Source organism: Nelumbo lutea, chromosome 6 (genome assembly GCF_056320005.1).
Source record: "Nelumbo lutea isolate HS-2025 chromosome 6, American lotus-T2T, whole genome shotgun sequence".
NCBI classification, from domain to species: Eukaryota; Viridiplantae; Streptophyta; class Magnoliopsida; order Proteales; family Nelumbonaceae; genus Nelumbo; species Nelumbo lutea.
The window spans coordinates 61,177,732-61,190,772 of NC_142689.1; the positions used below are offsets into that span (position 1 = coordinate 61,177,732).

Sequence of the window (13,041 nt, forward strand, 5' to 3'; positions counted from 1 at the left end):
TAGGTGAATAATGCTCTTATACAGATAACAGGATAGAAAAACAGAATGAAAACATGGCCATTAAAAGCAGGTAAAAGAGGCCTAATGGATGAATGAACATTTGATCCCATAACTTTAGCAGTTCACATGGCAATGACTGCACATAAGATCAAACGACACATCGTTTGAAATTGCAATAAATCCCATCAAATGAAACAATGAGACAATTGAAGTTTAAATATCCGGAATATATTACTAAAATATCAATTTGATATGATACCCGATACAGTCCAAGGCGAAATGTTCACCAAAATCAAGGAACCATCATCCAAAAAACTAAACCTAACTTCCTTCTCATCCTCTTGAAAGAAAATAATAACAGAAAATGTTATAACAATTGAATCTAAAATGGTTTAGAACAGGCATCCAAAGTGATGAACCTACTCAATCGTTCAACTGTTCAAGTTCAGCCTTCAATTGCTCAATCTTTAGCCCCATCGACCTCTGCAATGCCCCTTTCTCTCTCTCTGGCAACTTCGCCATTAGAGCCTCGAACATGTCCAAAACAACCTTCACCGCTTCCCTAGCACTGTCGGCCTCTTCGTCGAAATAAACCGTCTCCTTTGAATCCAAAGCCATCTCAATCTCCTCCCGAGCTTCTGCGAACTTGAGATTAATTTCATCCATCTCTTTGCTGTAATCAAAGCTAGGGGCAGATTCGCCACTGAATCTCGTCAGATGTCTATGGTTTCTGAACTGCATCAACGGAATTGAACCAAGTGGGTGTGGAAAAGAGAGAAATCTCGAGGTGGGTAAACTGAAAATACTCGTTTTGTGGAATAAAATCATGTCCACAAAGCATCCATTTGAGACTTCCATAGATGGATTCGTGAGAAACAAAGATATGGGTCGTGAAGATTGTCGAAAAGGGTAATTCGACAACGATTTACAAAGAGAGATTAGTGAACGCCGCTGCATTACTCGTTATTTTACTAGTATGAGTAGTATCCACTATTATTTCCTCTTGCCTTCCAAGAACGACAGAGAACAAAGAACAACGGGAGGCAAAGGAGACGGGAATAGGGGTGATCATGGGCCGGGCCGGGCTTTGCAATTATGATAAGGGCTATAGATTAAGCCCGGGCCCGGCCCGAGGTTCCGGGCCTGAAACATAAGCCCTAGTCCAGGTTTATACGGACCTGGGCCGAGCCAGACCTGATTTTGGGCCAATATTATTCATATATAAAATACTATATATTTATATATTAAATTACATAAAATTCATATAAACTTGTTTTATACATTATATAATATAAAACATTATACATAATATAAATTATATATATCATATTATAATATTTATTATAAAATATATAATACAATGTAAAATAACATGTATATATATACATTATACACAAAATATATAAAATTTATATATAGACTGGGCCGAGGCTAGGCCAGGCTTGAAGTATTCAGCCCAAGCTTGGCCCTAAAATTTTTGGACCAAATATGGGCCCGGGCCCGGGCTAGGCTGAAATGATCACCCCAAGCCGGGAGGCTGGCCCTTATTGAAAGGGTTAAGTAACACACGAGGTATATCAAGACCAAACTAACCTCAACGATGATCTAGATCAGCCATTTGAGATCAAGTAATCAACAGGTCCCACATTAATGATTATCCAAACCAACGTTAACGATAATCTAGACCATCCATTCGTGATCAAGCAGTGAATGGGCCCAACCCAATGATAATCGAAATTTTCCTTGCAACATTCTCGTAGAACAACATGCATCACATCTAATATATATAGGTTACAACTCCCACTATGCAAATTAAACATGTTAAAGCCCACTATCACCGTTTAAACAAGTGATCTTTTCATTTTCTAGAAAATTAAACAGGTGATAATTTCTGAGAAATTCTTATTAAAGCCCTAAACACATAACCTTTTCATTTTTTTAGAAAGCTAAACACATGGCATTTTTTTAATAAGAAATGCAAAAATTATTCCTAAAAAAATGCAAAAATTATCATCGACAACTACTTCTACCTATATTCTATCAATCTCAATTAATCATTAACCATTTGCCAACTATCCATATTTTAATAATTATCAAAAAGATATTTTTTGAAATAAATATTTCTTAAAATTTTAATAATTATTTAAAATATTAATAAATATAAATTTAATATTATTGATTCCATTATGTAAATCATTATGCTTCAATTGCAAATCCACTCATCCACAACGATGGGTAAGATCATTTTTAACACGTCCACAACGATGGGTAATTATGTGATCTAAAAGAAAAACTGCGTTTCCTCGTTACATAAATCAATCACAATTCACAAGGTTTTTGTATTGTCTTAAAGCAGTGGAAACATACATACAGAATAGAATGGTCTCGGAGAAACTCAAGTTAGATGGAACAAAACCCAGAGATTTTTTGTCAGAACTCTGAACAATTACATCCATTGGACACACCTCTTGGAATAGCCAAGACAAAATATGTTCCAATCAAACAGTCTTCATAACCCAACAAATGGACTAGTCCCCAACTACTAGCAAGATTAATATCTAACCCACCATGTTTTGACTCCACACTAAAATAATCCTTCAATTGGTAATATTGGTTACATCATAAAGAAAGAGAGTCAAACCACCATCAAGTTACTAGGGTTCAACATAAATCAACGAAGTAAGCGGACCTTCATGCGACCAAATACTGATGCTCGGTGAATACAAAAAACAGAAAAAGGGGGGAAACAGAAAGAAAGAATAAAGATAAGCTCCACTGTCGCACTAGCTATAGGGTCATTTTTTTCTCTCAAATCGGGGTGTTGGACCATCAGCCTTCAGCATCTATTGTACGAAGTGTAAACAAAATTTTGATTGTCTTGTCCTTTTTGACAACATATAAACAGAACAATCCATTTCCTCTCTAAAGCCATATTGGGTTAATACAAATTTCTTATTTGCTGAAACTTACCAACCCCAAGTCAACTCTGCAGGCAAACTGACAAGTGCATTTTACTTTCTGTATGAACATTCAGCCCCAAACTCCTCCTCCAACCTCTCCCGAGGTTCTGTTTTTGCAGCCAATACAACGTCATCAAGGAATCCTCTCTGGGGGAATTCCTGTGGTACAAGGCTCCGATATGTCTCAAACTGCTCATCAGCCTCTTTCTTTTTACCCAATAGGCTGTAGATTATCCCCTGTACAGATACCCACAATTGGTAAACGAGAGGAAGGCAGTAAAGCATCATAGTTCCAATAAAACACCAAGCATGCAAGCCACAAAACTCAACCAGAAATAAAACATGTGTACAACTAAACCATGCAAGAGGAATGGCAGCGGTTTGACATATTATAGACTTGTAGCAAGAATTGACCTCGCAAAGATAAGGCCGAAAATCACGAGGGTTATCATTAACCAAGTCTTGGAACCTTTTCAAGGCCTCCTCCAAATCACCCTGATCACCATACAAGTAAAGGACCAAAGTCAATGTATAGTACAAATTAGATACATCTTATGATTTATGTTGGTTTCAATAATCCTGGTCCAGCAGATATGAGTAACATTTAAGAGTCTGGCTTGAATTATTAAGATCAAAGTTACCACCTTTACAACATGCATTTGTGCAATTAAAATTCTTATATTTCGCTCCTCTGTAACTCTTTTCCCGCGCTGAGAAAGTAACAAAGCCTTATCCAGCATCTCAAAGACAGATGGGCCTTCATGGTTTTTGTGCATTACCATCGCCAGACCCTATAGAAGAGAAGAGTTGTAATTTTGTAGTTTGTCCAGAAATGAGGCAATTAGTTTAAATGGTACCACATAAAAAGCAATACAAACAATGAAATCAACTTTATAATTGTTGATAACATAGTTAACCGGACTAGATCTGTGCTACACAATGACATAGATCTCCCTCTTCTAGTTGGAAAATATTTTGTAAAATATATACACTTGAACGAAATTATTCAGTTCCAGGAAGAAAATGTTAGGGTTGACTAGTGGTTCCATGGAATTAATTAATTCATAATCTGATAATTCTCCAACATCCCAAGTCTTAGAACCTGGATTTGTCATGGAATAGAATCACCAACTTTCCAGCTTCCTAAAGATTTCCCAAGTACTTTTATAGCATGTACCCACCAAAGATGGGTTAGCCATTCAATTTTGTTGCAGACGTGCAGATTGAAGCTCGTTGACTTCCTTTTCCCTTTCCTCTGGACCATACTTGTATATCAATTACAGAAAGGGAAATTCTAAAAACCACTTCTTGCATGAAGAGATTACACAAAGTAAGAAAAGGAAAAAACAAGTAAATATATAGATATAATTATTCTCAAGAGTTTGTTTCATATTTTAAATTCTGAATAACTTTCTCCAAGTAAATTAAGCAAATTCTAGCTCTATTGGACTCAAAATCTCAGGTCTCAGGTTTTATTATGTTTAGATAGTTTCTGTTTCAGGTAAGCCCCATTTTGGCTGGTTTATGTCACATCAAACTTACTGACATGACTCAATTTTGGCATCTACCGTCATATAAAGGGTAACTACACAAAGAAACAATCCCTTTAAGTAATAAACTCTTCAAATTCATAATAGTGGATATCAGGTTCTAACCTTTTATTTTATTGTTTGATAAATAGCAAGAATTGTATTAGAAGAATTAATAAACTAGAAGCCTTATCTTTCTAATAGATATCATACAACTTTTCTGAGAATGTGTGATATCTCTAATTTATAACATGAAAATAATCATCAAGAAATCTAACATAATCAAAGGCCAACCTTCAAACCTACCAAAATTAGAACCCAAACATAAGATCTCCAAAGTCAGGTAGATAATACAGTGAACTATAATTACTAGAATAGAAAACACCATTACCAAATGTTGGTCCCAGCTATCTGGGGTCTTGGGAAGGTAGACTGGATATAATCCTAACCTTTGCACCTTTTTGCACAAAGTGACCACTCTCAAACTCAAACCCTTATTCTCACGGTTGCCAGCCTGAGATTTTACCTAAATACAACTACTAGAATAATGGAACAAACTCCTGAGGTTTTACCCAACTATAATTACTAGAATAATGGAAAGGACAGTTTTTCCAGTTGAAATCAATAGCATAAAGATTTAAGGAAAAATATAACCAAGTAAAAAGATATTAATCCGTATGAGAAAATTAATTAGAAGATGATAATTTTTTGGATTTTGAAGATATCTATTTTATAGAACATATTGCAGATGCTTTTGGTTGCAGGCATGGTTTAGTCCTAGTTGACATTCTGGGTGGTTTCTAGTTGCAAATAGGAATGGCAATTTTCCCCATTTCCCCAATTCCTGTGGGGGGCCCACCTCAAATGGGGTGGGGCAGGGATGATTTTTCCCCCTGTGGGGATGGGGATGGGGAAATTTTCATCTGTATGTATGTATTAATATTTTAAAAAATACGGTTGAATATGTTTTAATATATTTGGATCAGGTTTAATAGGATTGTAAATTTTAACTATTTCATTTTTAAATGAAATTAAAAACAAATGAAATGATTGATATCATAAAATAATCATGGGAGTGGGGATCCCCATGGGGATGGGGATAACCTTGTCCCCTCAAGCAGGGACGGGGATAGGGATTTTCACAGGACCAGGGATGGGGAGTGGATCCCTGTCCCCACCCTGTCCTGTTGTCATTCCTAGTTGCAAACTTGCAGGCATATCCAGAATTATAACTGCTAACCATCTTTCGTGAAGAATTATAACTGCTAAGTCGTGTCCCAACTATATGGGATGGGTTACATGAATCCCGTTCCCCTGATCCATTCTGTTCAGTGTCATATAGCTTGTTAAACTATCGACCCTTGAAACATTTCTCACTACTTCAACCTTTGTGGTCTACCCCTAGCCCTTCTAGTTCCTTCAATTTGTAGCAGATCACTTTTTCTTACTGGTACTGTAGATGGTCTTCTCTGCAAATGACCAAGCCATCTTAATCTACTTTCTGTCATTTTATCACAAAAACTAAGATGCATTTTCTTTTTATCTAGCTTAAATCCTTATCTGCTAAAGAAAAGACTTCAATTTGTAACAGATCACTTTTTCTTACTGGTGCCATAGATGACCTTCTCTGTGCAAATGACCAAGCCACCTGAATCTACTTTCTGTCATTTTATCTCAAAAGTTAAGATGCATTTTCTTTTTATCTAGTTTAAAGCATTATCTACTAAAGAAAACACCTCAACTCAATAAAATGATGTTCCCATCATCTTGGATTGCTATACAGATCCTATTCCACTAGTCTATCTAATATAGAGCCATACCTCGTGCTAAACCACTAAGAGAAGTCTTATTTTTCTCCACTACTTCAACCTATATCCTTTTTCAATTTTCCCTTTTTGAGATAGGATAAGAAGCTAGGGAAAAAACATGTTTTCAGGCTGCAGTTATGCAAAGACCAAAAACATAGATAAATAAGAACATAGAAAACTTAAACTAGGGAGGCTAATTTATAGAGCAGATTCCAGGGGCTTAATCAGAGGTTGGAGAGTTGAGAGGAAGCTTGTGCCACTTACACATTTGCAATTTGCAGATGACACCATACTCTTTTGTGAAGCAGGGGACTCTAACAGGATTAGAAATTTGAAACTCACTATATGACTTTTTGAGTAAATGTCAAACCTTAAGGTGAATTTTGAGAAGAGTTGTATAGTTGGGGTAAATATGGGCGAGGGGGAGATCTCTGAAGCTGCAGACATCTTAGAATGTGCAATAGAAAACTGGCCCCTTAATTACCTTGATTTGCCATTGGGTGATAACCCTCAAAAAGGTGAGTTTTGGGTTCCAATTGTGGAGAGGTTTGAAAAGAAATTAGCAACTTGGAAGAAAAACTATTTGTCGCTTGAAGGGAGAACCACTCTAATCAGGTCTACTTTAGCTAACCTTCCTGTTTACTTTTTGTCAATCTTCAAGATTCCGACAAAGGTGGCTAGTAGATTAGAAAAACTAATGAGAGACTTTCTCTGGGAGCCGGGGTAGGAGAAGAAGGACCATAGGGTGCGGTGGGAGATGGTTTGTAGGAGTAAGAGGGAGGGAGGTTTGGGTATCGGGAATTTAAGGAATAAGAACTTGACTCTTTTGGGGAAATGGCTTTGGAGGTTCTCATTGGAGAAGGACAAACTTTGGGTGAAGATAGTGAAAAGTATTCATGGGGTTGCAACAAATGGATGGGACTCTGGGATTCTAGCAAGGAGTACAAGAGCATCTCCTTGGAAAGCTATTCAAGCTACTCTACCTTTGTTCTCTCCATGGATCAGGTATGACTTGCACTCAGTCAATCTCATCAATTTTTTGGAACATGTTTGGATTGGGGACTCCTCCCTAAAAGACCAATTCCAAAGCCTTTTTGCCCTTTCCACTTTTAAAAATGAACCAGTGTCTTCATTCATTGTTCCTTCTAATTCTATTTCTAGGGTCGGCTAGAACTTGTGCCTGCAAAGAGATATCAGGGACACAAAGCTTGATGGTATCTCATCACTGTTATCCATTCTTGAAGGGGTGTTCCTAGAGCCAACAAAGGCAGATAGTAGAATTTGGACTCTCACCCACTCTGGTTGTTTCACTTGTGCCTCTTTCTTTAGTGCTATCACACATTCTTCTTCTCCAAGCTTGTCTTTCCCTGTTAAAGAGGTGTGGCATCATCCTATACCTCCTAAGGTTGGGAGTTTCTATTGGGAAGCCTTTCTGGAAAGAGTTAACATAGCAGATTTACTTCAAAGAAAAAGACCCAATAGTTGTTTTCGTCCTCACTGCTGTGTCCTCTGTAAAGCTGATGGTGAGTCTGGATATCACTTACTAATCTCCTGTCAATTCACTAACATCATTTGGGAGTGGTGTACTTATTTGTTTGGGTGCAGGTGGACCCCCCCTTCGAATGTGCAAAGCCTATTCACATGTATGTCGTTTCGGCCAACAAAAAAGGCCAAGTTTATGTGGAGGAGTATGAGGGCTGCAGTCTATTGGACTATTTGGGAGGAGAGAAATTCACGAATATTTACAGATAAGTAGAGAAGTTTGGAAGCAACGTTGGAGGTCATTCACATTAGGGTTATACACTGGCTGAAAACCTTGGCTCTGTTTGCAAAATTCTCAGTTGATGAGCTGCAAATGTTTGTTGATGAGCTGCAAAGTGGAAGGAGATAGCAGACTTGTTCCAATGAGGAAGGCCTCAAATGTTTGTTGGATCCCCCCACCACATGACTTTGTTAAACTGAACTTTGATGGCAGCAGCTTGGGCAATCCAGGGCCATCCGGAATAGGAGGAGTAATAAGAGATGAACAAGGGAAGCTGTTAGCTATGTATTTTAGACTAGTTGGGGTGGGAGATTCTTTGAGAGCTGAGATTCTTGCAGCTCTTGAAGGGGTACAAAGAATCAAAGATATGCATATTAACAAGTTGATCATAGAAGGAGATTCTGAAGTGGTGGTAAACTGGCTGAAAGAGGATAGTCTTAGACTTTGGAATTACAATAATGAAAAGAGGAAATTCAAGTGGCTGACTAAGGACATGGAAATCCAATACAAATGGGTAAAAAGAAGTGCGAACTCTTTGGCAGATGGTCTAGCTAGACAAGGGGTGAACAGACATTCTATTTTTTGGGCTGTCTTGTAATTTTTGTTCTTTTGATGCTTAATGGTTGTTCTTGGGAGCTAAGATTGTTTAGCCCCCTTGCCCTGTAATTTTCTCATATTTTTAATATTAATTCAATCCACAGTTATTGATCAAAAAAAAAAAAAAGAATATCAAGGATCTTATATATGGTTTCATAGTTATATAAATATGTAGTTTCAAATTTCTCAAAAAGAAAAAGAGGAGGCAAAGGACTAATGCCAATCATGGGATTTGATTCACTTCTATGTTATTCATGAATACAGATCAATAATGCATAAAATCTACATATAGCTAAAGCTGAAAGAATTAAGTACTTTCAGAAATGAAAATGATAATTCACATGGTGATGGAAGAGATTGAGCATAGCATTCCCATATGCTTGTTGGGTGTATCATTAGTAGGTGGTTGCAGAGCAGATAAAATATCTGTGTTTTCCAGAGGTTATATATGAGGCATCACCCAATTAACTACCCCACTCAGCAAATAAATAAATAAATAAATAATATGGCATCCCTACATGATATTAATATAAACGTGCCTAATTTTCATGCCAGTTCAATTAAGATGATTACAGATATGGATTAGCTCCAGCAGAATTCATGGCCGAGGGCACTCAACTGGAGCAAAGAAGCAAGTATAGCAAGAATGATATACATAACCCTTGGATTGATATTGTATAGTCCATGTTTCAGTGATAGTATGAGAAGATACTTAATTGTTGATTTAATATAGGGAAATAACTCAGAAGCTTGGTAGCAGTATCATATGGAATCAAATTATTGAAAGTGACAAAACTAAACAGAATTGAAAAAAACGAGTAAGTCCATTGTCTGCAACTGAGAAGTTTAAGGAGCCAATTCTTTTACAGCTTTACTGGTCCATCAACATGAAACCATATTTCTGCATGACATTGAAGTCATTCATGTGATAGTATGACTCTATGACAATATGTAACCATTGCCATTTAATTTAAGGAATATGTCCTGTGAGATTTGGAACATGGTATTTAACCACTCAACTCATCTAATCCTTATTCCCAACTATCTTAGATCAGTTACAAAAACCCTTCCCGTCATTGGCCTACTTCAACAGATCCACAAAAGACAAAAAGAAAAAGAAAATCTCAAAAACAAATTTCTCCAACACAAAAGAGAAATTGAAAAAATAAAGAAATAAGAAAAGAAAACATTTAATTGCTTTCTAGTATCCTTAATAATTCAACTGTGAGTTCAAGGATTGCATATATATGTAAGGGTATCTTTATTATCTATCTGCAATGTATCTATATACGTGGTTTATGTGCACTAGTAAACATAAACAAAAAGGACAGGATAGAACAAGTAGGCAAAGAATCATACATGCAAAGCTCTAAGTAAGAGAGGCCTCTCCTCTAAAATTTCTTTGAAAAGTCTCTTCGCCCTGCTCAGGTGTCCCATCATCTCATAAGAGAGAGCCTGTAGAAGTCTCCACTCTACCTCATCAGGTTCAATATCAATCAATCTCTCCACATACTCCAAAGCCTCCTTTGTTTTTCCTTTCCTCATTTTTCCATACAGAACCACTTTCAGTGCTTGTACATCTCTTGGGTTCTTCTCCAATAACTTCAAATACATATCCTCATTCTCACCTTTATCATCTCGGGCATCTGTTTTTTCCTCCACAGACGCAGAATAACCGGCTTTCTGGGTGGTCGGAAATGCTATAGCCGGTCCTATGTTGAAACTCCCCATGAGAATGAGAGACCCAACAAGAAAACCAGCTACCTTTTTCACGCAGACCTTCAAAATATTGTTCTGGGAAGCGAAAGAACGATGCATGCTGGAACTATTCGGACTGGGTAGTTGAAGAACCGATGAACAAGGGCAGTATGAAAGGATTCGAAGCTCACCCACCTTGAGTGTGTTCGTGGGTCGAAATTTGGGATGGAAAGAGAGTGAATTCTGCATTGTGGTTGGATTGATTGAGAGGTTTCCTTTGGATCCATGAAACAATTCACGAATTGCGAATTGGGAATTCTGGTATGGTGTTTGAAATCCAAGTGACGGACTAGCCATCGATAGGCAACCCATTCGCAATAGCGGGACTGCAAACAAAGATCAAAGAATCGGAAATAGGGAGCGTCTTCTGGGTATGTAGGACCCAATGACCCATATTCGGGTTGGAGGGTCAAAGTTTGCCACCTGTGCATGAACATGATTCGCGGTTTGCCACCTGCGCTAAAACTAGGCGACTAATGCGAGCCACGTGTATCAATTGACCAGATAAGGTACAATCCGATCCGGTCCGGTATGAATCCATTGCAGATAGATCATGTCCAATCCAATCCAATAAACTCTCTCGACCATTTTGGGCCAGTCCAATTCAATTTCAGGACGCCACTACATTATCCCCAAAACCCGCCTTCCAAAGCACAGCTAGACCATCCGCTCTTCATAATTGTGATCTTCGGAAGGTTTGTATATATGCTGACGCTAAACAAGTGGTTCAAGCTATTTATCAGAAAACAAATCTTCCTTGGTCCTCCCACCGGCTTTTGTAGAGGATAGAGGTGTAAATTGGGTTAGGCTGTCGGTGGCTCGGTATGGCTAGGCCTGGTCCGATACAATAACCCACAAGTCATGCCTGGCATGATGGTCCGTGCCATGTTGGGCTGGGGGTTTGAAGTCTACGGGCCAGTACGACACAACCCACAGGACCTATAACGGGCTGAGTACGGCCCATTCAAAAACTAGTCGTTGCCCCCCCCCCCCAACAGCTAGTTTTAGCTTTTTAAGGGGTATTTTATAGAAATACCTCCTAACAACTATAAACAGCCATATTATGAATATATTTGGGGAAGAAAAAATGACATAAATACCCCCCAATAGCTATATAACTAGTTTAGTGGGTTTTTTTGATAAATAACTTTACAATAACCAAAATACCTCTCTCAACAACTAAATAACAACTAGTTTTTAAGGTATTTTGGACAATTAAATTATGTTCAATTCCTATAAATAGCCTTATCCTCCACCAATCTCATCACACCAATTCAACAATTGTCTTAATCACTTCTTTCTCTATCAATTTGGATTCAGTGGACCCTTAATTTCATGGAGCACGTGAACCCTCCAATGAGAAGCGTGCATATCGATACTTTTGAACTAATCTCATAATAACGGACGTTTGCAATTATCTTCTATCCGTTCGGTTGAACCGGACACTAAAAGACAAAAAAGTAGAAAATCTCGTTTTGAACGATTTGAAGTTTGAACTCTCCCTCTCCTTCTCCCATATCCGAGCGACCACCGGCGATTTTCCTGCACAAACGACATCAAATGGCGAGGAATCAATCAGTAGGAAAAAAAATCTTCTTCTTCTTCTGACTCCTCTAGAGTCCAGTGGGTCCCTCCCCCAACTTCCATTCTCGAAACTCCTTTTAGGCGCTCCTCTGTCAACTCTTATTCTAGTATTTTCCACAAAATTCTTGAACATTCAACATTAATAGCACATCTCCTCAACAGACTTTTAAATTCCTCACAACCTTTCTCACAAAACACAAACTGGAATCAAGAACTCCAAATCAATTTAACACAAAAACTCTAAATTTTCGTAGTTTTCTTCTGAATCCCTCTATTTCGTTGATCCTTAGTAGAGACAAGTAACCCATCTAGCGCATTTCCATTTCAAGGCTACAAGCTTCACGATTAGTACCGATTCCGGTACCACCTACAACTTCGTCGGAGTGAGGCAAAATGACAGGATCGAGATCATCACCAATGACCAGGGTAATAGGACTACGCCTTCGTATGTCACATTCGCCGATACCGAGAGGTTGATTGGTAATGCTGCCAAGAAGCAAGTTGCCATGAACCCCTCCAACACAATGTTTGATGCCAAGTGACTCATTGTTCAGCAGTTTTTTAATCCGTCTTTATAGAGTGACATGAAGCTCTGGTCCTTCAAGCTTATTCCTAGCCCCAGTGATAAGCCCATGATTGTTGTTCAATTCAAGGGCGAAGAGAAACATTTCGCCATTGAGGAGATTTCGTCCATGGTCTTGACCAAGATGAGGGAGATTGCGGAGGCGTATCTGGATCAGATAGTCAAGAATGTTGTCATCACTATGCCAGCCTATTTCAACGATTCGTAGAGGCAGGTGACAAAGGATGCCAGAGCCATTGCTTATGGTTTGGATAAGAAGGCTTTGAGGTCTGACGAAAATAACGTTTTCATGTTTGATTCGGGGGTGAGGACTTTGACATTCGGCCTATTTCTACCGCATTAGAGAACTATGCGTATAGCATGAAGAATACGATCAGGGATGAGAAGTTTGCTGGGAAATTGAACACTGCAGGTAAGCAAAAAAAGATGGAGAAAGCAATTGATGAGATGATGGACTGGC

General features: G+C 38.2%; 2 protein-coding genes across 2 annotated transcripts; both read right to left on the reverse strand.

Annotated features, from left to right (window-relative positions):
- Window positions 1-423: 423 nt before the first annotated feature.
- Window positions 424-741, reverse strand: LOC148849156 (embryogenesis-like protein). Its single transcript, XM_088951393.1, has one exon. It carries the CDS (start codon window positions 739-741, stop codon window positions 424-426), a length of 318 nt encoding a protein of 105 aa, XP_088807519.1.
- A 1,659-nt stretch (window positions 742-2,400) lies between these two features.
- LOC148849157 (Tetratricopeptide repeat (TPR)-like superfamily protein) lies at window positions 2,401-11,104 on the reverse strand. The gene is made up of 4 exons (XM_088952512.1): window positions 10,016-11,104; window positions 3,605-3,751; window positions 3,375-3,455; window positions 2,401-3,197 (listed from the first exon to the last, which is right to left on the reverse strand). Exons 1-4 carry the CDS (start codon window positions 10,724-10,726, stop codon window positions 3,012-3,014), a joined length of 1,125 nt encoding a protein of 374 aa, XP_088808638.1. The 5' UTR covers window positions 10,727-11,104; the 3' UTR covers window positions 2,401-3,011.
- Between the last annotated feature and the right edge of the window lie 1,937 nt (window positions 11,105-13,041).